The 23885-nt window shown below is 49.5% G+C and overlaps 3 protein-coding genes across 12 annotated transcripts in view; all 3 read left to right on the top strand.

Moving 5' to 3' along the window:
• The first annotated feature begins 3900 nt into the window (after positions 1-3900).
• LZTS3 (leucine zipper tumor suppressor family member 3) lies at positions 3901-9117 on the top strand. 3 transcript variants are annotated; one of them, XM_068524508.1, is made up of 4 exons: positions 3901-3999; positions 4573-5043; positions 5381-6247; positions 6588-9117. In XM_068524508.1, exons 2-4 carry the CDS (start codon positions 4591-4593, stop codon positions 7284-7286), a joined length of 2019 nt encoding a protein of 672 aa, XP_068380609.1. In that variant the 5' UTR covers positions 3901-3999; positions 4573-4590; the 3' UTR covers positions 7287-9117. The 3 variants fall into 3 exon arrangements, with proteins under 3 accessions (XP_068380609.1, XP_068380608.1, XP_068380607.1); XM_068524507.1 differs by having other exon boundaries at positions 3936-3996; XM_068524506.1 differs by having other exon boundaries at positions 3961-4037.
• Positions 9118-11188: 2071 nt separating this feature from the next.
• The window catches only part of UBOX5 (U-box domain containing 5), a 41496-nt gene continuing 28799 nt past the window's right edge, over positions 11189-23885 (top strand). For 2 of the 4 annotated variants that reach the window (XM_068524137.1, XM_068524134.1), the window contains exon 1: positions 12815-12903. The gene's annotated coding sequence lies outside the window, so the exon portion shown is untranslated. Of the gene's footprint in view, positions 11272-12814; positions 12904-23885 lie in introns of those variants that run through there. The other 2 variants (XM_068524136.1, XM_068524135.1) reach the window with 2 other exon arrangements.
• FASTKD5 (FAST kinase domains 5) lies at positions 12818-22014 on the top strand. 5 transcript variants are annotated; one of them, XM_068524129.1, is made up of 4 exons: positions 12826-12903; positions 15607-15828; positions 18953-19124; positions 19293-22014. In XM_068524129.1, the coding sequence occupies exon 4, from the start codon at positions 19330-19332 to the stop codon at positions 21772-21774; it is 2445 nt and encodes an 814-aa protein (XP_068380230.1). In that variant the 5' UTR covers positions 12826-12903; positions 15607-15828; positions 18953-19124; positions 19293-19329; the 3' UTR covers positions 21775-22014. The 5 variants fall into 5 exon arrangements, with proteins under 5 accessions (XP_068380231.1, XP_068380233.1, XP_068380230.1 ...); XM_068524132.1 differs by lacking the exons at positions 15607-15828; positions 18953-19124 and adding an exon at positions 17965-18149 and having other exon boundaries at positions 12821-12903; XM_068524131.1 differs by lacking the exon at positions 18953-19124.

The raw sequence follows: 23885 nt of genomic DNA, 5'->3' as shown, positions 1-23885 counted from the left end.
TTTGCCCTTTCGAAAGGGTCCCTTGGCAGCTGCACAGGGGAGGGAGTGCTGGGGAAGAAAGCCCAGTGAGGAGCCCCCCACAAGGATGCTGGCAGGAGGGGCTGCTGAGATCTTTAGGGGGTGAGTGGGCTGAGTTTGGGGCCTCTGAGACCCAAGAGAAGGGTGGAGTGTTCCTAGTTTTGGGAGGGACACAGGTACGGCGGGGTGGGTGGTCACTGTAGGATGGAAGGACCTGCCCATGTAACCCCCAGGTATTGTCTATTTGGCCTGTTCATGACCACTAATACTGTGTGTAATGTCCTAGGCACTGAGAGCTGATAGGACAGAGATAGAGGCAGAATCGGGCAACAGGCTGTCATCCCAGGTTGTTGAGCTGAGGCCATGAGGCTGTCTTTGCCGACCACACTCAGCTACCTGGGCTAGTTCAGGACCCTGACCACAAATGAAGCTCAAACCCTTCCCCTGGGCTCAGTTTCCACCTATCAGGGAAACATACGCCCCTCCTTATCCTACCAGTCCCTGCTGGGGTTTTGTGGAAAGAAGCTTCAGCAGCCCAAGCTTGGGAGAGAGAAGGGGCAGGAAACGTTTGCATGGGGTTGACCATAACAGGTTAGAATTATGGCAAGAAGCTCTTTGGGGAGAGAGACTCCAGGAAGAGCTGCAGTGGGTTGGTAGTCAAAGATTCCCCAGGTAAACCACAGGGATAGGAGGCTCAGGAAACAGTTCTGGGACCTCATTTCCATCCATCCAGGGCTCTGGGCATCCAGACCTTCCTGGGGACAACACACAATCCAGGGAAACAGTGGGTCAGGGTGGAATATGATCAGCCCCAAACTATGGTCAGATTCTCCTTTCCTGAATCTCAGAGAAGCTAGTATTGCATGTTTGTACTGCACAAACATGTTTGCAAAGAACCTTCCTGTCACTCTCATGATCAACATGATCACTTCTGAGGTTTGCTCCTGTCCACACCCAGGCTTCTGGTGGAGCCCCCTTGCCTAGATCTCTAAACTCACTATTGATGTCTTCCTTCAGGATATCGCCACACTCAGGTTTCTACCATGTTAAATTCTAAAATTAGAAAAGAGCCCTTGGATCCCAAACCACCTTAAATTACTGCCTTCTCTGGCCTTCTCTTAAAAGAGAGGGGAACTCTTCCATCTTTCCCTCCAGACCCCCCTCCTACTCCTGTAGTCTGGCTCTGCCTTGCACCACTTTTCTGAAATCATTCTCTCATAGACACCAGTGATGTTTCCACCTGCCAAATTCAGGACACCCTCGCCAATCCCAATTTTACCTGGTCCCTTTAAAAAAATTTTTTTAATATAAATTTATTTATTTTTGGCTGCGTGGGGTCTTTGTTGCTGGGCACGGGCTTTCTCTAGTTGCAGTGAGCGGGGGCTACTCTTCGTTGCAGTGCGTGGGCTTCTCATTGCAGTGGCTTCTCTTCTTGCAGAGATGGGCTCTGGGCCTGTGGGCTTCAGTAGTTGTGGCTCGCAGGTTCTAGAGCGCAGGCTCAGTAGTTGTGGTGCACCGGCTTAGTTGCTCCGCGGCATGTGGGATCCTCCCGGACCAGGGCTCGAACCCGTGTCCCCTGCATTGGCAGGCGGATTCTTAACCACTGCGCCACCAGGGAAGCCCTGGCCCCTTTTTTAACGCCAGGAGCTGCCCCCACATTCTTGCAGCCCACTCCATCTTGGTCTTCAGGGCCTGCCTTCTCCTGGCCTTCTTCCCACTCCCACACCACCTCCCAGTCTTCTGGGGCTCTGCCACTCGAGCTCCATGCTGGGCGCCACCCACACCACCCTTGAATGCTCATGATTCCAGTCTCTCTTTCCATCCGGTATGTGACAGATATCTTTCTCTGGTCTTCCTCAAATCACCCATTTCCCCCAAACATTCTCTTCCTGTCAAGTTAAGGGTGTCACACCCATCCTGGTGCCCCAGTCCAGATTCCTCCCTTGCCCCCACCCCCTGAACACCATCTGTATGAAATTCTGTCCGTTCTTCCTCCCTGCCCAGATCTTCCCACTGGTTCTAAGCCTCAGGCCTCACAGCCTCCACCCTCTCAGTCCCCAGCTGCTCCCTACACTGCATCCAGAGATGGCAAGAGAAGGGGGTCATGCTTAGGCTGGGAGGGGGATATCTGGGCTGGAGTATACTGGGAGTGGAGACAGCATGGCCAGGGTGAGTCAAGAGGCACCTAGGGCTTCCCTGGTGGCGCAGTGGTTAAAAATCCACCTGCCAATGCAGGGGACGCGGGTTCGAGCCCTAGTCCAGGAAGATCCCGCATGCCACGGAGCAACTAAGCCCGTGCACCACAGCTACTGAGCCTGTGCTCTAGAGCCCGCGAGCCACAACTACTGGGCCCGCGTGCCTAGAGCCCGTGCTCCGCAACAATAGAAGCCACCGCAATGAGAAGCCCACACATCGCAACGAAGAGTAGCCCCCATTCACCGCAACTAGAGAAAGCCTGTGCGCAGCAACGAAGACCAAATGCAGCCAAAGATATTTAAAAAAAAAAAAAAAAAAAGGGAGGCACCTAGGGCACCAGATGAATGGAGGCACTCACTCTCAGGGTCCTGCACTTGCTGCTCCTGCACTTAAATTGCGCCCTAGGTGCCTCTCTTGCCTCACCCTAAGTCTCAGCCTTGTGGGACATGTGGAACAGATTAGCTTAAGGGAGGAATGTAGTAAAGTCCTGTTCTCCACACCTGGGGGGTCGGGGGGGAGATGCTGATAGAATGGAATTTTACAAAGGCAGTGTGGACTGGTTTGTGGTAAGTTTTCCAACCACCTAGGGCTGTAATTCCAGGTGTGATGGCCAGAAGACTGAAGGGCAAGAGTTTTGTTAAGGCTCCCCTGGTCTGGGGCCTGATAGCACAAACACAGCATTAAAAATGGGCATATGGGTAGAAGACAGTTTGAAGAGCACTCAAGGGGCCAAGGGCTGCTACCTGTACCCCTTCACCTTGGTAGAGAAGGAAGCTTCCCTGCCTGGTTTCTGGTGGGAACAGGGGTTAAAGGCCTGAAGGGCGCCCCCTTCCATTTCTGGCACACGTATTTGAGCGTCTACACTCACAGTAGGCACTGCCTGCTCCCACTGCCTGGCTGGATATGAGGATCTCTGGGGCAGGTCTTCCCAGGTGCGGACTTGAGACAAAGGAACCAGGAAGCGGGGCCTTCCTGAGCGCAGGTAACCCGAGGCCCTGCTCCCCCTGCTCCTGTGGGCCGGCCCTGGGGGAGGAGGGACGCACGTCCACTGAAGGGCTCAGAGAAATTCACGGTGAACTGAGCAGGGTCAAGGTCCACAGGGAGCGGGGGAGGGGGGTAATCCAGGAAGTCTTCCCGAAGGTAGTGAATTCTTGGAGGGGTTCTGCAGGCGCTGAATCCTCCTGGGCGCCGCTGGGCGCAGAGGCCCCGCCCCTGCCCCCGCCCACCTGTAGGAACAGCAGGCCTGGAGGGAGGCATGGCAGGCTCCCGCGCTGGCGGCGCTGCGTCCTCTGCCCCGGCCTCAGCCAGCCCGGGGGCCTCTGCTGAGGTACTGACCATGGGTAGGGGGCCCTCTCGTGCCAGGCCCCCATGCGGCGGAGTTGGGAAGACCTCCGGGAGGGCCCCCTGCTAAGCGCTGCAGCTGAGGTCCCCGGCCGTCCGCGAGGGGCGGGGCATGCCCGTGGTGGCCCAGATGCGCGCCGCCGCGGCAGCTCCCGCCCACCCGACCCTCAATACCCTTGTCCCCTCCCCGCGCCCGCCGTCCTGTGGTGCCTGGCATGCGGCAGCTCTGCGAGGTAGGTCCTCCATTCCTCCCATTTCGCAGAGGAGAAAACTGCAGTCCGGGATGGCTCAGTCGGCCCGTCCAAAGTCTCGCAGCTGGTCCTGGCCGAGCTGCGAGAGTGAGGCACATGGCCCCTGCAGACCGGGCCTCGGAGCGTCCAAGGCTTGAGGACCCGTCGGCCCCCCACCCCCTTGGAGAGGCAAGGAGAGGATCCTGCGCTGGTAGTGAGCCTCCACTTCTGCCCTTGACTGCAACACCCTAGGTTAGGGGGCCGGGAAGGACTCCCATCCACAGTTTTTGGATAGGGGTGGGTTTCTCTCCCTCCCTTAAGTTCTGAGTTTCCCTACTGAATCCAGGTACTGCTGTCCCCTTCCAACCCCATCTCCCCAGCCCATGAGGTTGGGATATAGGGGTCCAGACCCTGAGTAAAGTACACCTGAGTTCTGGGGGTTGCAGTGAAGAGTTGAGGGGGTCACTGAGTCTGGGAGGCTCATGAAGGAGGTGGGTTTGAGGTGGGAGTTAAGGAATGGAATACTGAGCAGAGCAAAGCTAGGAGGGTAGGTGCATGGTCCCTGGGGGTTGGGCTTTGTCAGGTGTGCAACGGGCAGCCCCTATTACCAAGCTATCATTATTTACCCAGCCCTATTCCTTTACCTTGGGTGTTTGGGAACTCTTGTACCCACTATAAGGAAGGGGACACTGAGGGGCTGGGTGCAGGTGCTGCCGGGCCGGGCTTGCATGGGGTGGTGGGAGTGGAGGTGGGGCTGACCTATCTGCTTTCCCACCTGTGCCCACAGTGCCCCCCTGGCTTAGTCATGGCGAAGCTGGAGACACTGCCTGTGCGCGCTGATCCAGGGCGGGATCCCCTCCTGGCCTTTGCCCCTCGGCCCTCTGAGCTCGGACCCCCAGACCCTCGCCTGGCCATGGGCAGTGTGGGCAGTGGGGTGGCCCACACTCAGGAGTTCGCCATGAAGAGTGTGGGCACCCGCACGGGGGGTGGGAGCAGCCAAGGCAGTTTCCCTGGCCCCCGTGGCAGTGGGGCCAGCAGGGAGAGGCCAGGCCGCTACCCTTCAGAGGACAAGGCTCTCGCCAATTCACTCTACCTCAATGGCGAGCTACGGGGCAATGACCACACAGATGTCTGCGGCAATGTGGTGGGCAGCAGTGGTGGCAGCAGCAGCAGCGGCGGCAGTGACAAGGCCCCACCACAGTATCGTGAGCCCAGCCACCCACCCAAGCTCCTGGCCACCTCTGGCAAGCTAGACCAGGTCAGTCCCCAGGGCCTTTTCCTGGGGCGGGCAGCAGCCCAGAGAGGAGGGTGAAGTGGGCCTTCTTGGACGTTTTTGGGTTGTAGGGGCTTAGATAGAAGCTGGGTTGGGGAGCCTTGGGGGCCAACTCCAGCTGGTAGGTCTAGGGCAGAGACCTGGCTGTGAGGGGGGCAGGTGGTGGATGTAAGGTGGGACTCCAGCCAGGAGGGACTCCCAGGATGGAGATCCAACGGGGGTGGGAGGTGGGGCTGAACAAGTCTAGATCAGAGGGAAGAGACTGGGGGCAAGGCTAAGGTCCCATCCTGATGTCCACTCCCCCTTCCTTGCTTTTGTGCAGTGCTCAGAGCCGCTAGTTCGGCCTTCGGCCTTCAAGCCTGTTGTACCCAAAAATTTCCACTCCATGCAGAACTTGTGCCCCCCCCAGACCAACGGGACCCCTGAGGCACGACAGGGCCCTGGTGGCCTCAAGGGTGGACTGGACAAGTCTCGGACCATGACCCCAGCGGGTGGGGGTGGGGGCGGCCTCTCAGACTCAGGCCGGAACTCACTCACAAGCCTGCCCACCTACAGCTCCAGCTATAGCCAGCACCTGGCGCCCCTCAGTGCCTCCACCAGCCACATCAACCGCATTGGCACTGCCAGCTATGGTAGTGGCAGTGGTGGCAGCAGCAGCGGTGGTGGGTCAGGCTACCAGGACCTGGCAACCTCCGACAGTGTGCGGGCCTCCAGCAAGAGTGGGTCATCCTCATCCATGGGGCGGCCAGGCCACCTGGGATCAGGGGACGGCGGAGGTGGAGGCCTGCCATTTGCGGCCTGCTCACCACCCTCGCCCAGTGCTCTGATCCAGGAGCTAGAGGAACGGCTGTGGGAGAAGGAGCAGGAGGTGGCAGCTCTGCGGCGTAGCCTGGAGCAGAGCGAGGCGGCAGTGGCCCAGGTGCTGGAGGAGCGTCAGAAGGCCTGGGAGCGTGAGCTGGCTGAGCTGCGGCAGGGCTGCAGTGGGAAGCTGCAGCAGGTGGCCCGGCGCGCCCAGCGTGCCCAGCAAGGCCTACAGCTGCAGGTGCTGCGGCTGCAGCAGGACAAGAAGCAGCTGCAGGAGGAGGCAGCCCGGCTGATGAGGCAACGGGAAGAGCTTGAGGACAAGGTTGCCGCCTGCCAGAAGGAACAGGCCGACTTCCTGCCCCGGATGGAGGAAACTAAGTGGGAGGTGCAGACTGGGGGGTTGGGCATCTCCCTGTGTCCCCTTCCTTCTGTCTCTCTGGAGGAACCCAGAGCAGCAGCCCACAGCTATCACAAGGGGAGTGAAGGTTGTGCAGGGATCAATTAGGAGTGTCTGTGAGGACCAGAGCTGTCCCAGGCTGTGTGAGATTAGCCATGTCTGTCCCAAGTCTGAGGAGGGAAGCCTGCATGTCATTTCTGCCATGATGAGGAGCTGACCCTGAGCCCCGGGGCAGCTTGATGCCCTGGGGCTGGATATGGGGGCTGGGGTGGGGGTGAGCAGAGCTCTGCCTTCACCCTGACTTCTCTTCTCACCTGTCCCTGCCCAGGTATGCCAGAAGGCTGGGGAGATTTCCCTACTGAAGCAGCAGCTGAAGGACTCGCAGGCGGACGTGTCCCAGAAGCTGAGTGAGATTGTTGGGCTGCGCTCGCAGCTGCGGGAGGGCCGGGCCTCACTGCGGGAGAAGGAGGAGCAGCTGCTCAGCCTGAGGGACTCCTTCAGCAGCAAACAGGCCAGCCTGGAGCTGGGTGAGGGCGAGCTGCCCTCTGCCTGCCTCAAGCCGGCGTTGACCCCAGTGGACCCGGCCGAGCCGCAGGATGTGCTGGCCACCTGCGAGAGCGACGAGGCCAAGATGCGCCGTCAGGCTGGGGTGGCTGCTGCCGCCTCCCTGGTTTCCTTGGATGGGGAGGTGGATGCTGGGGGGGAGAGTGGGACTCGGGCCCTGCGGCGGGAGGTGGGGCGCCTGCAGGCTGAGCTGGCAGCTGAGCGGCGAGCCCGGGAGCGCCAGGGTGCCAGCTTCGCAGAGGAGCGCCGAGTGTGGTTGGAGGAGAAGGAGAAGGTCATAGAGTACCAGAAGCAGCTGCAGCTGAGTTATGTGGAGATGTACCAGCGCAACCAGCAGCTGGAGCGGCGGCTGCGAGAGCGGGGGGCTGCGGGAGGTGCCAGCACACCTACACCCCAACATGGGGAGGAGAAGAAAGCCTGGACCCCCTCCCGCCTCGAGCGCATCGAGTCCACAGAAATCTGATCCCCTACCTGGGCATGTGGCCTTTTGACAAATACCCAGTCAAAGGCCAGAGTCCCCAGTATCCCCTCCCTGCCATCTCTTTTCCCCATGTCCCCTGTATCCCCAGACCAAAGAGGTTCTCAAAGCAGCTGTGACCAGGCCCCTCCCCTGCCCTCCCCTCACTGGGTGCCTCCCAGCTCTACCACTGCCCCTCTGGGCAGCCCACTCAACCCTCCTCCCAAGGAGGAAACAGGGGAAGGGCAGAGTGAGGGGGGATGAGGAGCCCAGGCAGCAGGGGAACTCATGCTCCTTTTCTTGGCACTCCCTTGTTGGAGAGGTGGCAGGCCTTGCAGTGCTATGAGGTGCCCAGCTCCTTGGTGGGTCTGGGCTGCTACTGTCAGCCACCCTGTGTCCAGAGATGCTCTCTGTACCCATCTCCTAGGCCATGTAACCTGAGGGGGCCTGCGTGAGTTCTGCCAAAGCTGACACCTTGGACTCCTGGCCTCTCTCCTTCCAGTACTTTTCTCCCTCCCTGGGCAGATTGGCAGGACAAGTGGGAGCAGGTGGCCTACCTGTGGTTGAGAGGGCTACCTGCCCAGCCCCTCCCTGCCAAGGTCTCTGGGACTCAGGCCTCAGAGCCTGGCCTGGTCCTGAGTGTGTGTCCATATGTGTGTGCTGGAGGAGAGAAGGGCTGGGGCTGGAGGCTCAGTGCCCAGGGAAGATCTGCCATCCTATTCTTGAGAAGGGTCACCTGGAGGCTTCTTAGCTTTACCCTCACCCTTCTGACCAGGATCCCACAGGACAACAGCCCCATCTGCTTGGCTGACCCCACACCCAGGGCCACTGTCCAGCTCTAACTACAGCTATTAAGTGCCACCTGCCTCTCAGGCACTCCCCTCACCTAGTTTCTGAGGTCACATGAGTGTCTGATGTCTTCTTGTGTTTTCCCTGACTTGATTCCCTCAGCCACCTTCTGCTTTTGTGCTCAGCCTACTGCTTTCATGCTCAGAACATCATTGTCCTAGGCCGTCTCTTCCCCCAAACCTCACCTTTTCTTCCAGTAGAAAACTGCTTGATCTTTGGTGCACTGCCCACTTCCAAGTTCCACTGGGCCCAAGCTTGAGCCTGAGGCCCTTGTTTTGGGGGGTGGGAGTGGCTATGATTGCTCTTGAAGAGCAAGACTGAACTGAGAGGATCACTGACCCCTGGGTCCCAGAGGCCTGAAGTAGCCCAGTGTTTGCCCAGGGTAGGCCTGGCATGGCCATCAGTGGGGACTGGGGCAGCCAATGTCACTTCCTTCTCTGGGGGCCCTCTCAGAGTCCATCTCCCCAAAATAAGAAGGGAAAGGCAAATTTCTAACACACCAGCAATAAAAATCGGAGGAGGCTTGGCCCTCAGCCCTTGTATTTCTCTCTTTTCACTCTCTCCTTCCCACCCACCCACAAGACTGGGTTTGTGGGGCAGGGTGGAGGGAGCTGGCAACTACTGTGAGCAATCCCCCGACCCCTGACCAGCCTCCTCCCATGACTGGTGACTGTTTAACGAGCTGTGCATCCCCCACAAAAACAGGAGTGCCCCTGTGGCCTCTGTCCTTCTGCACAGCCCTTTCCAGTGCCCCTCACCAGATCTCTGAGCTGGGTGGGGGGCTGTCCTGGCAATCACTGCCCATTCCACTCACCCTTCACTGCACCTGCCCCAGAAACTGGGCCTGGGCCAGAGGGGCAGGGGGAAGAGGAGGCATTAGTAGGAAAAAAAAAATAGAAAAAAGTATGAACAGACTCAGCTTTGGGATTTCCAACCACAAAAGAAATTATATATAAATATATATATAAATATATATCTCTACCACATGTGATGGAAAGACTTCGTTTTCTTTTCCCAAAGAAATAAAATGGAGAAAGCCTCTTGAATGGCACTCTTTTGGCATGCTTGTGTCTTTGCAGGTGTGGGAGGTGAGGCTGGGTGACAGGGGTCTGGAGGGCAAAGCTGGAGTAAACATTTCCCAGAGGAGGCATGAGACTGGAGGTGCTCACTGGGCCGTGCCAGGAAGTTGGCCCAAAGCCCAAGCTCCTCCCTGTTGCCCAGGAGGAGTAGTGGTTCCACGCTTCTGCCCAAAGGGGCTTTCTCTTCAGCTCAGACTGTTGCCAAAAGGGTTTCAAGCTAGTTCCAGCTCAGAATCTGGATACCAGACTGCTGGTCAGAAGGCAGGTGATGCAGGACAACTAGATGCAGCCTGCAGCGTCCTGAGCCACCTTACACTGATTAGCCGAAGTATGAGGGCAGAACACATGAAGGCTGAGAACTGGTTTGTAATTAGTGGTGAGGCCCCAAAGGCAGAAGCGACCCAAGCGTGCTTCAAGTAGGGAGCTGTCCTTTATAATTCCTTTGGTCATCCTCACAAAGACCCTCAATCAAGAACGCACTCTGCTACAAGTAACACAACCTGATTTACAGGACCTCAAAGAGTGGTTCATTTTTCCTCACCTGACAAAAAGTCTGGACATAAGCATCCTCTAAGTGTCATAGGTGTTGGTTCATCAAGGACCTAGACTTTTCATCCTCCTCCTCTCCCATCTTTTGCATGTTGTTCCCTCCATGCCACAAGGCGGCAGCCACAGCTGCGTGAAGTGACTGAGGCAGCAGCACTCATCATGAAAGTAAAAGCTTTCCAAGAAGCTTCACAGCACCATTCCCTTTAAATTTTGTGGGCTGGAACTGAGTCACATGCTCTCACTTCAGGGGAGCCTGGGAAATTGAGTATTGGCAAAGAGGAACGGGATTGTCGTGGCTGCCAAGGAGCAGTTACAGTTCATTTCATCGCCTAGGCTCTCTCTGGGTTCTGCTGGCAAGGACAGAGTCATAATCAGCAACTCACAGTGTTTGCCCTGGTCCGGCCCCGGTGAGAGAACCCTCTCTGAGCAGTGGTGTCAGTGGTCTAGGGCCCCAAATGCTCACCCCCAGGCAAACAGTGCCCTCCACAGAGCTCAGGTGTTGATCATCCAATACATCATTGCTTTCAAACTGTCCAAAGGTAGGAGAAAATAGAGTTAATAAAGGCAACAACAGCTTCATTTTTCACCAAAAGTTAGAACTTATTTATTCTTGATTAAGCAGAATAATTCTGAAATAACTTCTGTTCATATCATTAAATTAGATTAAATTAAATTAAATTAAATGATATGAATGCCAGGCTTGCCTCTCCTTGCAGTGACGTGTCCTCCCTACATTGGCTTTGTCTCCCTGTCAAGACGGTGCCCTGGAGGGAGCACCATTTCTCAGGTCCCCTTCACAGCCCTTAGGATGGGTGGACCAGCGGCCAAGGCACGGATAAGGTGTGACCACCCTGATCACACTGATTGTCTCCAGTGCCCCCAGGGACGGCCGTCTGGGGCCAAGTCCTCCTGGAAGTCTCGAGAGTCTCTTCCATGCCTGGGTTGCCCATACCCACTCAGGTGGGAGCCCCCCTACTTGGGGAGGTGGAGGATCACCCTGACTCATCTGCCAAAGCTCTGGCCTTTTCAGACCAGCTCCTCACATCCATTTCTCCTAATAGGCTCGTCTATCCATCACTAACTCTCCTCCTGAGAACGCTTTCTAGATATATCTCTATTATAAATGCATGATTACCTCATTGTGCAGATAAGAAACTTGGCTTAGAGAATTTACGTGACTTCGCCAAGGCCATAAAACCCTGAGTAGCGGTCTGAGATTCGAACCTGTATCTAAGCTATTAAGTGACTTCCAGAGCCGTCCATCCACAGCGGTGTTCTCCCTCCGCAGGTCCCATCTCTGCAGCAACGTCTTCCTATGGAAAACGTCCTTGGAAAACGCTGACAGAGTCTTTTGAGCCTCGGCCGCACCCGTCACTCGCGCAGCATCCGGAAGTAGCGGGCAGTTGGCCGGAAGTGGGGCTGTGCGGCCCGGGTATAGCTGGAGAAGTCGCCGAGGCGCGGCCACTCGCGGGAGTGGCGACTGGTGTTGCGGCGCCCGCGCTCGACAGGCTCAGGTGAGTAACGGCGGCCAGAGAGGAGGCCGCGGCGGCGCTCCCTGCCGAGCTGGGCTGCGCTTCCCGGCGCGGGCTGCGGGCACCTGTCCAAGGCCCGGCTCTAGGGAGAACCTCGGCGACCCGGAGTTCTGTGGCCTTTGGCAGGCTGCTTACCTGAACCTTGAGTTTTCCTCTGTGAGACGGAGATATAACAGTACTTATTTCACAGGTCTGTTGTGAGAGCGTAGTGAGATATTCTGCCGCTTCTCTTATCACACTTCAATATGCATGCGATTCCCTGGAATCTGGAGGTTCGGATTCTGTAAGCCTGGGGTGGGGCCTGAGATTCTGCGTTTCTCACCAGTTTCCAGGTGAGGCTGATGCCGCTGCTCCGCAGGCCGCACTTTGAGCAGCAGGGCCCTGCGGCATTTTGCTTAGTACCTGGGACAGGTTGAGTCTTAAGTAAATATCAATACGATATATACCCTTTCCCCATTTTTTAACAGATAGTTTCTGGTTGCACAAGTCTAAGGGTGTTATTGATGTCCCCCTCCCTTTTTTTTTCTCCAGGGATAAGAAAAAGAATTGCCATTTCTCTTTCCGTACAAATCATGACACAGCTCTTCTTTCCTGACTCAGGGAGCTTTGGGGCCTCTCCATACCAGTTACGTTCATGGGCCTCCTCGGGTGATGCTTCATTGCCCACTCACTGCAGACCCTTGGACGGGGCTTCATCCTGTGGAGCTGGAGCCAAGTGCTTTAGCACCAACATGGCTAATGTTTTGTGCTTTAGTCATTTGTTGCTGCTGGAATCTGAATTTATGTTTTTTGCACTTTGCTCACACTTTGTGAATAGTAGGAACGGTCGCCTAGATTCTGTGACTCACTGCTCTGAATGGCCTTGGGCAAGCTCTGGGATGAATTTGCTTCTGCCTGGTAGACCAGAATAAAACCTAAAGACTCTGTGCTGCATAAGACAACTGAGAAAGTGAGGTTTTTGGCAGTTATGCACATCTAACTTGTCAGTATGATTTTCTTCCCCATTCATTGGTTTATTTTTCCTGGTCCCCAGCAAAGCCTTGTCATTCATCGTGCAAATAAGTCAACTTTGATACCAAAGAATTCTGATGTTTCCCCTTCACTTGTCTGAAATACTATACTGTGCAGCCTTGCAAATCTAGGAAAACAGATAAAACCAAATGTTTGGTTGTGCTAACAGTGATAGGTACTTGGACTGTTTATTTGGAAATTTTTTCACATGATTGTGGGTGCAGGTAGTTTACATGTTGGGATTTTTGTCAATCCTCTCGTAGACTGCAGTGCCTAGAGAAAGTTCGTTTTTTGCTATTTTAATTCTCAGGGCTACTCAACACGTTATTTGCTAAAAGAAAAATGGAGTTTGAAGTATCCATTTATTTGTGGTAATTTTATCAGGATATAAGTGGGTTAAATTTTTCTAGCAAAAGAATCAAATCAGAATTAAGGGATGAGATCCGGTAACTGGTAAATTGAATATGCTGAGGGTGTCATATACTTAATCTACAGTTAGCATGGCTGCCTTCCTCCGCCTGGCTCCCCTCCTCTAACTTCTGGACTGTAGTTTAAAACGAAGCTATTCGGCCTTGCTCAGACCTGTACCTGGAAGGTGGAAAGGTAAGATTTCTCACTCTTGTGAAATCACATCATTCAGGGTGGTTTGGACAGTGCCTTTCAGAACAGCCATGGTTGGTCCAGTGGTCTCTGAGGCTCCACTCTGGTTCTTTAGGACCCCTAAAGAGGAGATGGAAAGGAGAGTATCCTTGGGGCACTTAACTAGGAAAGGGGTTTTGTGAAATGATGTCACATAAATTTGAACCTTTAGAGGAGGCATCGGGAGTTATTGATTGGGCATCTCATAGTGTTCTCTTTCCAGCTTTCTTATGGATTGTCTGGGAGCCCTTAAGTAAGGAGGAACTAACTCTCAGCTATATTTCTCTCTATCTGGGCAAAACATTCTGGCCTCCTCTCCTTTGTAGTGCCTTTTCCCCCCACTCTTCTGCTTTATTGATTCTATATCTTCCTTGTGTTTCTTCCCTTTCCTTCTCCACAGTACTTAATACCCAGCTTCTGAAGTGGTTATATTTCAGATCTGTATACATAGATATGGTGTCTATACAGTTGTGCTAAAAGTTGCATGGTGAAAAAGTGAGTAGCTGCTGTTTGCCATTTGCTATTTCACTCTGCATGGCTCTAAGATTATTTATTTTGTCATCGTTCTGTTACTTGGCGTCCACAGAGAAGTTCTACAGACAATAGGAAGTGCTTGTACTAGAAATAACTTTTCAGCATTTTCCTTGAGTATGTAGGTTGCTTTCTCTATTCACTGATTGTCTTTTTTCTTTTTATATATTTATTTTTATTTATTTATTTTGGCTGCACTGGGTCTTAGTTGCAGCACATGGGATCTTCGTTGTGGCATGCGGGATCTAGTTTCCCGACCAGGGATGGAACCTGGGCCCCCTGCATTGGCAGCATGGAGTCTTACCCACTGGACCACCAGAGAAGTCCCTGATTGTCTTCTTGAAGAACACTTCAATTTCCTGTTAGAACATGCATTTTGTAAATTTAAGTTTTTAAATTAAAAATACATGGCTTGGGGCTTCCCTGGTGACGCAGTGGTTAAGAATCAGCCTGCCGATGCAGGGGACACGGGTTCGAGCCCTGGTCCGGGAAGATCCCGTATGCCGCGGAGCAACTAAGCCCATGTGCCACAACTATTGAGCCTGTGCTCTAGAGCCCGTGAGCCACAACTACTGAGCCATGCGCCACAACTACTGAAGCCCACGCGCCTAGAGCCCGTGCTCCGCAACAAGAGAAGCCACCGCAGTGAGAAGCCCGCACACCACAATGAAGAGTAGCCCCCACTCGTCACAAGTAAAAGAAAGCCCACGTGCAGCAACGAGGATCCAACGCAGCCAAAAATAAATAAATAAATTTATTAAGAAAAAAAAATATATGTGGCTTATGTAGTTAAATTCCCTGGTGGCCCAGTGGTTAGGACTCTGCGCTTTCACTGCCAAGGGCACAGGTTCAATCCCTGGTTCAGGAACTAAGATTCCACAAGCCATGCAGCACCGCCAAAAAAAAAGAAAAAAAAAAAGGCAAATAGTTTGACAGATCTTATAACACTAAAATTAATTCCCTTTCTTTTCTCCCTCTATTTTTGTTACCCAGAGGCACTTTTCAACTATTTGCCTGTTTCTTTTGGCATTCATTGGTGTATTTCTAAATAACATTTGTGTTTCTATTTCTTGATTTCTAGGATATATCTATGTCTATAAAATCTTTTGACTTCTTTGTTATGGACTTTGATGCTCTAGGTCTCTTGTATCATTACTCAGTTTTCTTCTACCCCACTTCCCCTCCCTTTAATGTCCCAACATAGGTTGCTCATAATTTTTTTTTTTTTTTTTTTTTTTGCTCATAATTTTTGATGAGGCAGATATTCAAGGTTTATATAAGTAAGATTATGTTATTGTTTACAGCTGAGTAAGGAGGGTAATATGATAACATTTTCTGTCTTGTACAACTTCTTTGTGTTGTTTGGAATTAATCATTTTTGTTGGTCCTCAGATTACCTGTCAGAAATGTAAATCTTCTCTCCTATGTAATATCCATCTCCTCCAGCATAAACTAGTTGCTCTTTGTGTCTGCTCACAGCTGTAGTCCTGGGATCTTCCTTCATCATTATCCTGAGGTTTCCCTTTACTTCCCTTCTATGTTGAACTTATGTATAAACTTCAATTATAGTTCTCTTTACCTTAATACTGGGGCATCTTGTAAACTCATTCCTTCATGTAGATTTTGGTCTTTGAGATCTTCTTTTTGTTCTTTTTATAAGTAGTATATACTAGTGATAGCTAGGATCTTACACTATTAGAGGTATGAGGAGCTTTTGGGCTCACCTAGTTCTAGTCCTCTAGCTTCCTGGCACCTGGAAACCGTATAGATTGTTTGGGGTCCTCCCCACACCCCTGTCTGGAATCTGACTCCCCTTCTTGTCTCTCCAATACACTAGCAATGTGGGTTTTGGAATCAGATAATCTTTAATGTGATGTCAAACCCCATTCTGTCCCTTGGCTGTGTAATCTTCAGCAGGTTTCTTAATCTTGTGAAGACTCTTTTTCCTTATCAACAATATGGAGATAATAAAACTTACCTTACAGAAAAGTTGTAAGGATTGGAACTGATGCAGATAAAGCAGCTCATTCAAGGCTTGGCACAGTGGAGACCCTAAGACAGTTGTGGCTCTTGTTATTTCCATCTTGGGACTTAGCCTGTATTTTTTTTTTTTTTTTTTTTGGCTGTGCCGCGCAGCATGTGGAATCTTAGTTCCCAGACCAGGGATCGAACCCACGCCCCCCTGCATTGGAAGCGTGAAGTCTTATCACTGGACCAGCAGGGAAGTCCGTTCGCCTGTATCAAAAAGAGCCACATCAAGTCAAAACACTGGATCTACACCAGTCAAACATTGATGTTCCACATGGTTCTTTTGTTCATTTCAGGACCACATACAGTAATCTCATTAAGTACTCTTAGGTAGTATTAATTGCAGTAACTTAAATTATTTAATGTGCTTTTAAAATTATATTATTGGGACTTCCCTGGTGGCACAGTGGTTAAGAATCTGCCTGCCAGTGCAGGGCACACGGGTTCGAGCCCTGGTCCGGGATGATCCCACATGCCGTGGAGCAACTAAGCCCGTGCGCCACAACTACTGAGCCTGTGCTCTAGAGCCTGTGAGCCACAGCTACTGAAGCCCGTGCACCTAGAGCCCGTGCTCCATAACAAGAGAAGCCACCACAATGAGAAGCCCACGCACCGCAAGGAAGAGAAGCCCTCGCTTGCCACAAATAAAGACCGCGTGCAGCAACAAAGAGCCAACACACCCAAAAATAAAAATAAATTAATTAATTAAAAAAAAATAAAATAAAAAATAAAATAAAATTATATTATTTATAAAAGTATTTGTTAAATTAATCCATGTACTCTTCTATTTAACAGTTTTAACCCCAATAAAAAGGGAAAAAAAGTTAATTTATCAAAGGTGTAGCAGAAAGTCTCCCAACAAAGAAGCTACATAGTTACTTTCCTTTTATATAAGTATTGGGTTGGCCAAAAAGTTCATTTGGGAAAACCCGAATGAACTTTTTGGCCAACCCAGTGTATTTTAAGTGATGGCACTTGTTGTGTTCTGTTTGTTCCACTGACTATTTGTATGTACTTTTCCATGTGTTGATGCCTGACATACACTTATTCTGTAAATCACCCTCCTCCTTCTGGAGAGACATATGGGTTTTCAGTTTTTTGCTATTGTTAAAAAAAAAAATTTTGTCTTTTTTTTTTTTTTTTTTAAGTTATTTCTTCAGATCTAGTTCCCAAGATGAGAAGAAGGACTTTGAACAATTGCTTTAGTTGCATGTTGTGTTGAACTAAATTTAGATTCCAGGTTCCAAAACAGGTATTCTTTTTTTTTTTTTTTTAATATTTATTGATTTATTTATTTGGCTGCGGCAGGTCTCAGTTGCAGCACGCAGGACCTTTGTCGCGGCATGTGGGCATTGCGGAGTGCAGGCTTCTCTCTAGTTGTGGCACGCAGGCTCCAGAGTGCGCGGGCTCAGTAGTTGTGGCATGCGGGCTTAGTTGCCCTGCGGCATGTGGGATCTTAGTTCCCCGACCAGGGATCGAACCCACATCCCCTCCATTGGAAGGCAGATTCTTAACCACTGGACCACCAGGGAAGTCCTCTGAAACAGGTATTCTTAAAAGCCCTGTTCTGTCAGCTGAAAAGTTCCATTAATTGCTCGCTCCTTTGTTCCCACCATGCCTGTGCTGCAATATTAATTGAGATTCCTAGTGACTATTTTGAGGCATAAATCTTTAATTATCATCTAAGTGTTAAAGAAAAAATTATTTTAGTACTGTTTTTCTGATGTTTTCTAATTTTTAAAAAGTTGGCCATATGCATTCAGAGGAGTAAGCTAATGGTCTATAGCAAACTTTTTCTGTAAAGGGCCAGATAGTAAATATTTTATGCTTTGCAGGCCATATATTCTCTGCCAAAATTACTCAACTCTGCTCTTGTAGTGAGAAAGCAGCCATAGACAATATTTAACAAATGGCCTGGCTATGTTCCAATAAAATTTTACTTAGAAAAACAGATGGAGGGCTGGATTTGGGCTCTGAGCCATAGTTTGCTAACACCTGATCTATAGCATCTGGACGCACAGATTGAAACATAGTGGGCAGAATGGTCCCCAGGCCACAGTAAGAAACCAAGCGTATAAAGATTTGGCATGAGAGAATTCTGTTCTGGTTCAAAAAGAAATTAGAGCATACATTTCTGCCATCCAGAGAAGCCTGTGTAGCTGGGCTACCTGAAAAAAGCTACTGGCCTGCCCTGCAGTCCTCTATTTCTTATGCTGTGGGCTCTGGAAGGAAGGGACTGACAGGGGAGTTGCTTAGGCATTTCAGAAAGTCATTCTGGCACCCTTAGAACCCTCATGGGATTTTCTGCAGCAAGAGCCCTGTCTGGTCCATATCTTGGCAGCTTAGGGCTCCCTGGGTGTTCTTTGTCAGGCCTTGGCATTTCTCAAGTGGAGGGAAAGACAATAAACATTGAAAGCAAGAGTACAGCAGAGTCATTTTCATAGCCTCTCATGGTTTCTACTATAGGAGAAAAATGGGACTTGTGCTGCTCACAGGCAGGATAATCAACACCTGACTCACTGGAAGCATTGTTAATCTGCCTCCTCCAGAGGAAAGCTGTGCTGCCCCCTTGTCAGCAGGGCAGTTGCATGAATTGGTGCTCCCTGAGCCCAGCTTTGAGATGCTCTTTGTGTCCCACCCATGAATTGACAGTAAGTAGGGCCTGAGCCTTCTGCCCTCCCCCACCAAAGTGGGTGAGTTTTTTTTTTTAAATTTTTTTGGAGTATCGTTGCTTTACAATGCTGTGTTAGTTTCTGCTGTACAGCAAAGTGAATCAGTTATACATATACATATAGCCCCTCTTTTTTAGTTTTCCTTCCCATTTAGGTCACCACAGAGCACTGAGTAGAGTTCTCTGTGCTGTACAGTAGGTTCTCATTAGTTATCTATTTTATGCATAGTAGTGTATATATGTCAATCTCAATCTCCCAATTCATTCCACCCCCCACCCTTGGTATCCATACATTTGTTCTCTACATCTGTGTCTCTATTTCTTCTTTGCAGATAAGTTCATCTGTACCATTTTTTCTAGATTCCACATATAAGCTATATTATATGATATTTATTTTTCTGACTTACTTCACTCTGTATGACCGTCTCTAGGTCTATCCACGTCTCTGCAAATGGCACAGTTTCATTCCTTGTGAGTGAGTTTTTGAGTTTATTTCCCAAGTGCATGACTACTCTGCGATAGTGATTTAGACTGGAGAGGTCTGGAAGGAGGATAGGCATCTTCTAAGAGGTACAGGAACAGCATTAGAACAACCAAATTCTGTAATCAAAAGGAGGAACAGGGAAGGTTATTGTGGGTATAATTAATTAAACTTTACCCCAAATCCCACTTTTTACTTTAGCTGTTAGTATGACAGCTTTTACCAACTTTCTTATTCTCCAATTATGCTCTTTATGTGTTGATATCAAAGAGGTGGAATAGATTGCTCACTTTTGTTCCCAGCTTTCTTTTTGGAAATCTGCCTGCCTCCTTCCTGTTGGATGTTAGTGGAACAGCTGTTTCTAAGCATAAAGGAAGTCTGTCCAGAGGACAAAGGAAGTTCAGACTGAGGAGCAGTCCGAAGAACTGCCCAATAGTACCCTGGGTTTGGGGCTTTCCTGTGCCTTTATGCAAGGTACTTGGGGTTTATCCTTGATGTATGCTGTCTTGTGGTTTGGGCGTTCACCAGCATTGAACTTACTTGAGTGGACAGTGGTGTAGTTTTAATCCATTTTTTATAGTGTGTAAATTTTGGTATTATGATAGGTGGAAGCCACTTACTCTTCGTCTACCCTTCTTTCAGTATCTGGCACCAATTCTGGCCCAGTCATTTGTGATCCATGGCTCTTGTGATATGCCGAAGATTTCCAGGCAGTTTCTGTGGAATGCCTTCCCATCCAGCTCTAATCAAGAACCATGTAAACAAGAAATTGCTTGGTCAAACCTGTGAGGACTGTGTTCTGACTGCCAAAATGATCAGTACTGACACCAGAATGGCAGCCACTCTCAAGCTGTTAAAACCTTTAAGATATCGAGCTTTTTGCAATCCTTTTACCTACAGTGCAACCCAAAGTGTGGCATGTTGGAATATGAGAAGCTGCACGTGGCGCAAAGGACAGGACTCTCCAGAAAACAGCCTCTGCCATCCTGCCAAGAAAGTTAACATTTGTAGCACCTCTGCTTCTGGGAGAATTCTGACAATTAGCAGTACCCTCCCCAGTTTGGAAGTCAGCAGGGCTTCTGCCTCTAAGGCCAGCACGTTGAAGCCGGGCTCACCCAGGGCCATGAGAGTTGATGAAGAGGATGTAGAAACTTTTGATTCCTTTGAAGACCCTCGAGTTTTCCTACAGCTAAGACCAGAATACCAGCTTCACAGCTATAACAGATCTGAGACTTGTCAACCCCTGTCTGTTTCAGAAGGTGAACTAATTTTGCACAAAGTCACAGTTTATCAAGATAATCTCCAGCCTCAAATTATTGCTGACTATTTTTGTAAGCTGAGCTCTTTGCCTGCAGAGCAGCATCCTGTTTTGCTGTCCAGTGCCAGCTTTGCTCTGCTCTGCCAGCTGAGTGTGAAAAACGTAAATCTCTTTGATGCCCCAGATCTGATCAGTATTTTGAAAGCCTTTGTCAGTTTAGGAATTCCTCATTCCCATTCAATGCTAGATGTGTTTGAAACCAAATTTTGCCATAAGGTATGGGAGATGAGTCTGGATCAACTTCTCTTGGTGGCTGACCTCTGGCGGTACTTGGGCCACAGAGTACCTCGGTTTTTAAAAATCTTTTTTAGTTATCTTAATTTGCACTGGAAAGAACTATCCTTGTCCCAGCTGATTCACTTAATTTATATTATAGGTGAAAGTCGTCAGGCACCTCAGGACCTAATGAAAAAATTGGAGTCATTAATCCTCAAGTATATAGATTTGATCAATTTAGAGGAGGTTGGTACAATCTGTTTGGGGTTTTTTAAATCAAGTAGTAGTCTCTCTGAATTTGTCATGCGGAAAATGGGAGACCTGGCTTGTGCTGACATGCAGCATCTGAGTAGTTATGCCTTAGTGAATATTCTTAAAATGTTCCGTTTCACTCATGTGGATCACGTAAATTTCATGAAACAGTTTGGACAGATTGCTCCTCAGCGAATTCCTTCCCTGGGAGTTCAAGGTGTCATGCACCTGACTCTTGCCTGCTCGGCCTTACGCATCCTGGATGAAGGGGTAATGAATGCTGTGGCTGCTTCTTTGCCTCCTAGGGTAGCATACTGTCGAAGTAAAGATGTTGCCAAGATTCTGTGGTCATTTGGAACTCTGAATTATAAGCCACCCAATGCAGAAGAGTTTTATTCTAGCCTGATAAATGAGATTCACAGAAAGATGCCTGAGTTCAACCGATACCCAGAACACCTGCTCACCTGCCTGCTGGGCCTGGCATTTTCTGAGTACTTTCCAGTAGAGCTCATAGATTTCGCTTTGAGTCCAGGGTTTGTCAGGTTAGCTCAGGAGAGAAGTAAGTTTGAGGTCACCAAGGAGCTGTATACTCTTGATGGTACAGTTGGCATTGAGTGTCCAGATTACAGAGGCAATCGTCTTAGTTCTCACCTTCAGCAAAAGGCATTGGAAATGCTGTGGAATTTAGCAAGGAAGGATATGAACTCAAAGCCTGAATTCCTAGAAGCTCTCTTTTTACTTGAGACCATGTTGGGTGGGCCCCAGTATGTCAAACACCATATGATTTTGCCTCATACCCGATCTTCTGATTTAGAGGTTCAGCTTGATGTTAACATGAAGCCATTACCATTTAACAGAGAAGCCACACCAACTGAAGATGTAGCCAAATTAAGGCTTAAGCATGTGGGAATCAGCCTTACAGATGATTTGATGAATCAGCTACTAAAAGGGAAATCAAGAGGGCATTTGCAGGGGGAAACTGAGTCAGACAGTGGGCAGCAGCCCATGAAATTAGAGGAGGAGGCGGCCATACCTATGGGGAGCTCCCTTTGCAATACAGCAGACAGATTGGCGGCCATGGAGATGGCTGGCCTGTGCCCCCCGGCCTGCAGGCAGGCCCCGCAAGTGAAGCTCGCTATTCAGTTGACAAACAAGAACCAGTATTGCTATGGTTCCAGGGATCTGCTTGGACTACATAATATGAAGAGGCGGCAGCTGAATCAGCTTGGGTACCATGTGGTGGAGTTATCTCACTGGGAATGGCTCCCACTACTGAAACGAACTCGCTTAGAAAAGCTGGCCTTTCTCCATGAGAAAGTGTTCACCTCTGCTCTCTGAAGGGCCTTCAGGGTCATTTCTAGTCATAAATGCTGTAGATGTGCACTGTGCCAGGTGTTGTGAAACAGTTATAAAAGCCAGAATGTAGATTTGGTAATAAAATCATCTGTTGAGGAGACTTAGTTGTGTTCTTGTCTGTGGCAGATAGAAGTTAGCCTACGTTACTGTGAATTAATTGTAACCTGGTTCAGTTGTATAAGTTGCTGTTAATTTGTGCAGGTAAATAATAAACATCTTAAAATGTCTTATGGTCAAGTAACTCCTATCTCATTTTCCTTTCTGTTTACCGGCCTCGTCTCATGGTTATTTTGAATTCTTAGGACAGAAGTGTAGTCAGGCATTGTCTAAAGCTCATTTTAAAAAAGTGGTTTTCTTATACTTCGTTTTAAATAAGAATCTTTTACAGCTTCACTTACATTTCACCATTTTTCCCCCATGCATGTTTTCTTCACACCCTCTAAAATTAAAGTCCTTTTCATTTTCGTTTAATTTGGTTGGTTGTCCTTAGTTGCTGGTTCTTCCTGTTTCAAAGAACCATTTCAGAATTAGCTTAATATCTTCCTCTTAGCCCCCTCGTCTGCATTTCTACTTCTCTTACATAATTCCCCCTCACCCCACTCCCAAGGATATTTTCTCCTTAAAATTGGACCTAGAAGAGTAGAATTACATGAGTGCCTGTTGGGCCAGTGGTTCCCAAATCTGGTGACCAGGCAGAATGTTTTTCATGGCAAGTAGCTCTGACAAGAAGGAAATGTATTACTCCCATAATATGTGGTCTAGGGGGCTTCAGGTTTGTATTAGAGCCGCAAGCATAAGAAGATTATATATATGTAAGAAACTTAATACAGGTAACTTCTATAAACACTTGGGGTCTATGAGAATTTGTTTTAAAATGGACTCCTCCCACCATTATTTAGGTTCCTCTCAAAAGTCACTTCCCCATCCATGCTAACTAAAATTACCCCATTGGCCTTTGATCACGCTCTGTCACCTTCAGCTTCATTATCCTCATTGCATTCAGCAGTATCAGAAATTATTCTTTATTTACTTACTGGTTTCCCTGTTGGAAGGTAGCTCCTTGAGTTAACTTTGTCTAGAATTTATCTGCAGTGCCTAGAATGGGTCCTGGGACATAATAATGTTTAGTGAGTGTGGTCGGGGAATTTAGAGTGGTTGGGCATTGCTGGAGAGTTGGGGGTAGAAGGAAGGCAGAGGGTGGGGCTAGAGAGAGAGAGAGAATATCTGGGTCACAAGCCTTATGGCCTTGTTAAAGAGCCTAGGTTTACAGGGGCTAGAGTGCCTCTAAAGGGTCTAAGTCAGGGAGTAATTGAGAGATTCATGTTTTAGAAACGTTAGGTAAAAAGCAGGATAGAACTAGACTGAGTGGTGGGGGTGTGCGAGATCAATCAGGGAGAATATTTCACAAATGTGTGCAAGAGCTCATGTGAGAGACAATGAAGGCCAAAATTATGGGAATGGAAAGTTTAAATTTCAAAGATGTTTGGAAGGGGAAAAAGAGCAATACTTGCTAATTGATCAGTTTGGGGAATGATGATTTTAGTGCCTAGATTGATAGGGAGTCAGCAACTAAAATTGAGACTAAAGCAGGAAATGTGTTTGGGTACAGAGTTAATGCTGAGTCTGCCTGGGTCATGCTGAGATGGGCCTCTAGGCAGAAGGGTCCAGGCTGGGGTCTCAAATGGGCATGAGGTCAGATGGCAGAACCATGAGTGAAATTGCCTAGGACAGGTGGAAAGTAGGTTATTGCAGGTAGGGAGGGGAAAAGATGACCAAGAGTAGAATACCAGAATTTATAGGGAGGGCAAAGCAAAGGGATCCAGTGATAAAGACAGGAAAAGAACAGTTAGATAATCAGACTTAGGAAAAAATACGGGCATAGAAGTAAGTCTGGGCTCCCCAAGACCACTTTCACTAGAATGATTCACAGAACTAAGAAAAACTTATAGTTGTGGTTTATTATAGTGAAAGGATACAGATTAAAGTCAGCAAAAGAAAAAGGCACACAGTGTAGAGTCTAGGAAAGGCCAGTCACAAGCTTTCAGTTGTCCTTGTCCAGTGGAGACATACAGTCTGCTCTTAGTTCATCCCAA

The sequence above is a fragment of the Eschrichtius robustus genome, chromosome 16 (assembly GCF_028021215.1).
Source record: "Eschrichtius robustus isolate mEscRob2 chromosome 16, mEscRob2.pri, whole genome shotgun sequence".
Taxonomy (NCBI): Eukaryota; Metazoa; Chordata; class Mammalia; order Artiodactyla; family Eschrichtiidae; genus Eschrichtius; species Eschrichtius robustus.
This window is presented reverse-complemented; position numbering and strand designations above follow the sequence as displayed.

Bases quoted from the DNA above. Each gene is read 5' to 3' on its own strand.
- LZTS3 (XM_068524508.1), top strand. From the start codon at position 4,591: ATGGCGAAGCTGGAGACACTGCCTGTGCGCGCTGATCCAGGGCGGGAT. The intron at 5,044-5,380 runs GTCAGTCCCCAG...GCTTTTGTGCAG, and splicing joins CCTCTGGCAAGCTAGACCAG to TGCTCAGAGCCGCTAGTTCG. The intron at 6,248-6,587 runs GTGCAGACTGGG...GTCCCTGCCCAG, and splicing joins TGGAGGAAACTAAGTGGGAG to GTATGCCAGAAGGCTGGGGA.
- FASTKD5 (XM_068524130.1), top strand. From the start codon at position 19,330: ATGGCTCTTGTGATATGCCGAAGATTTCCAGGCAGTTTCTGTGGAATG.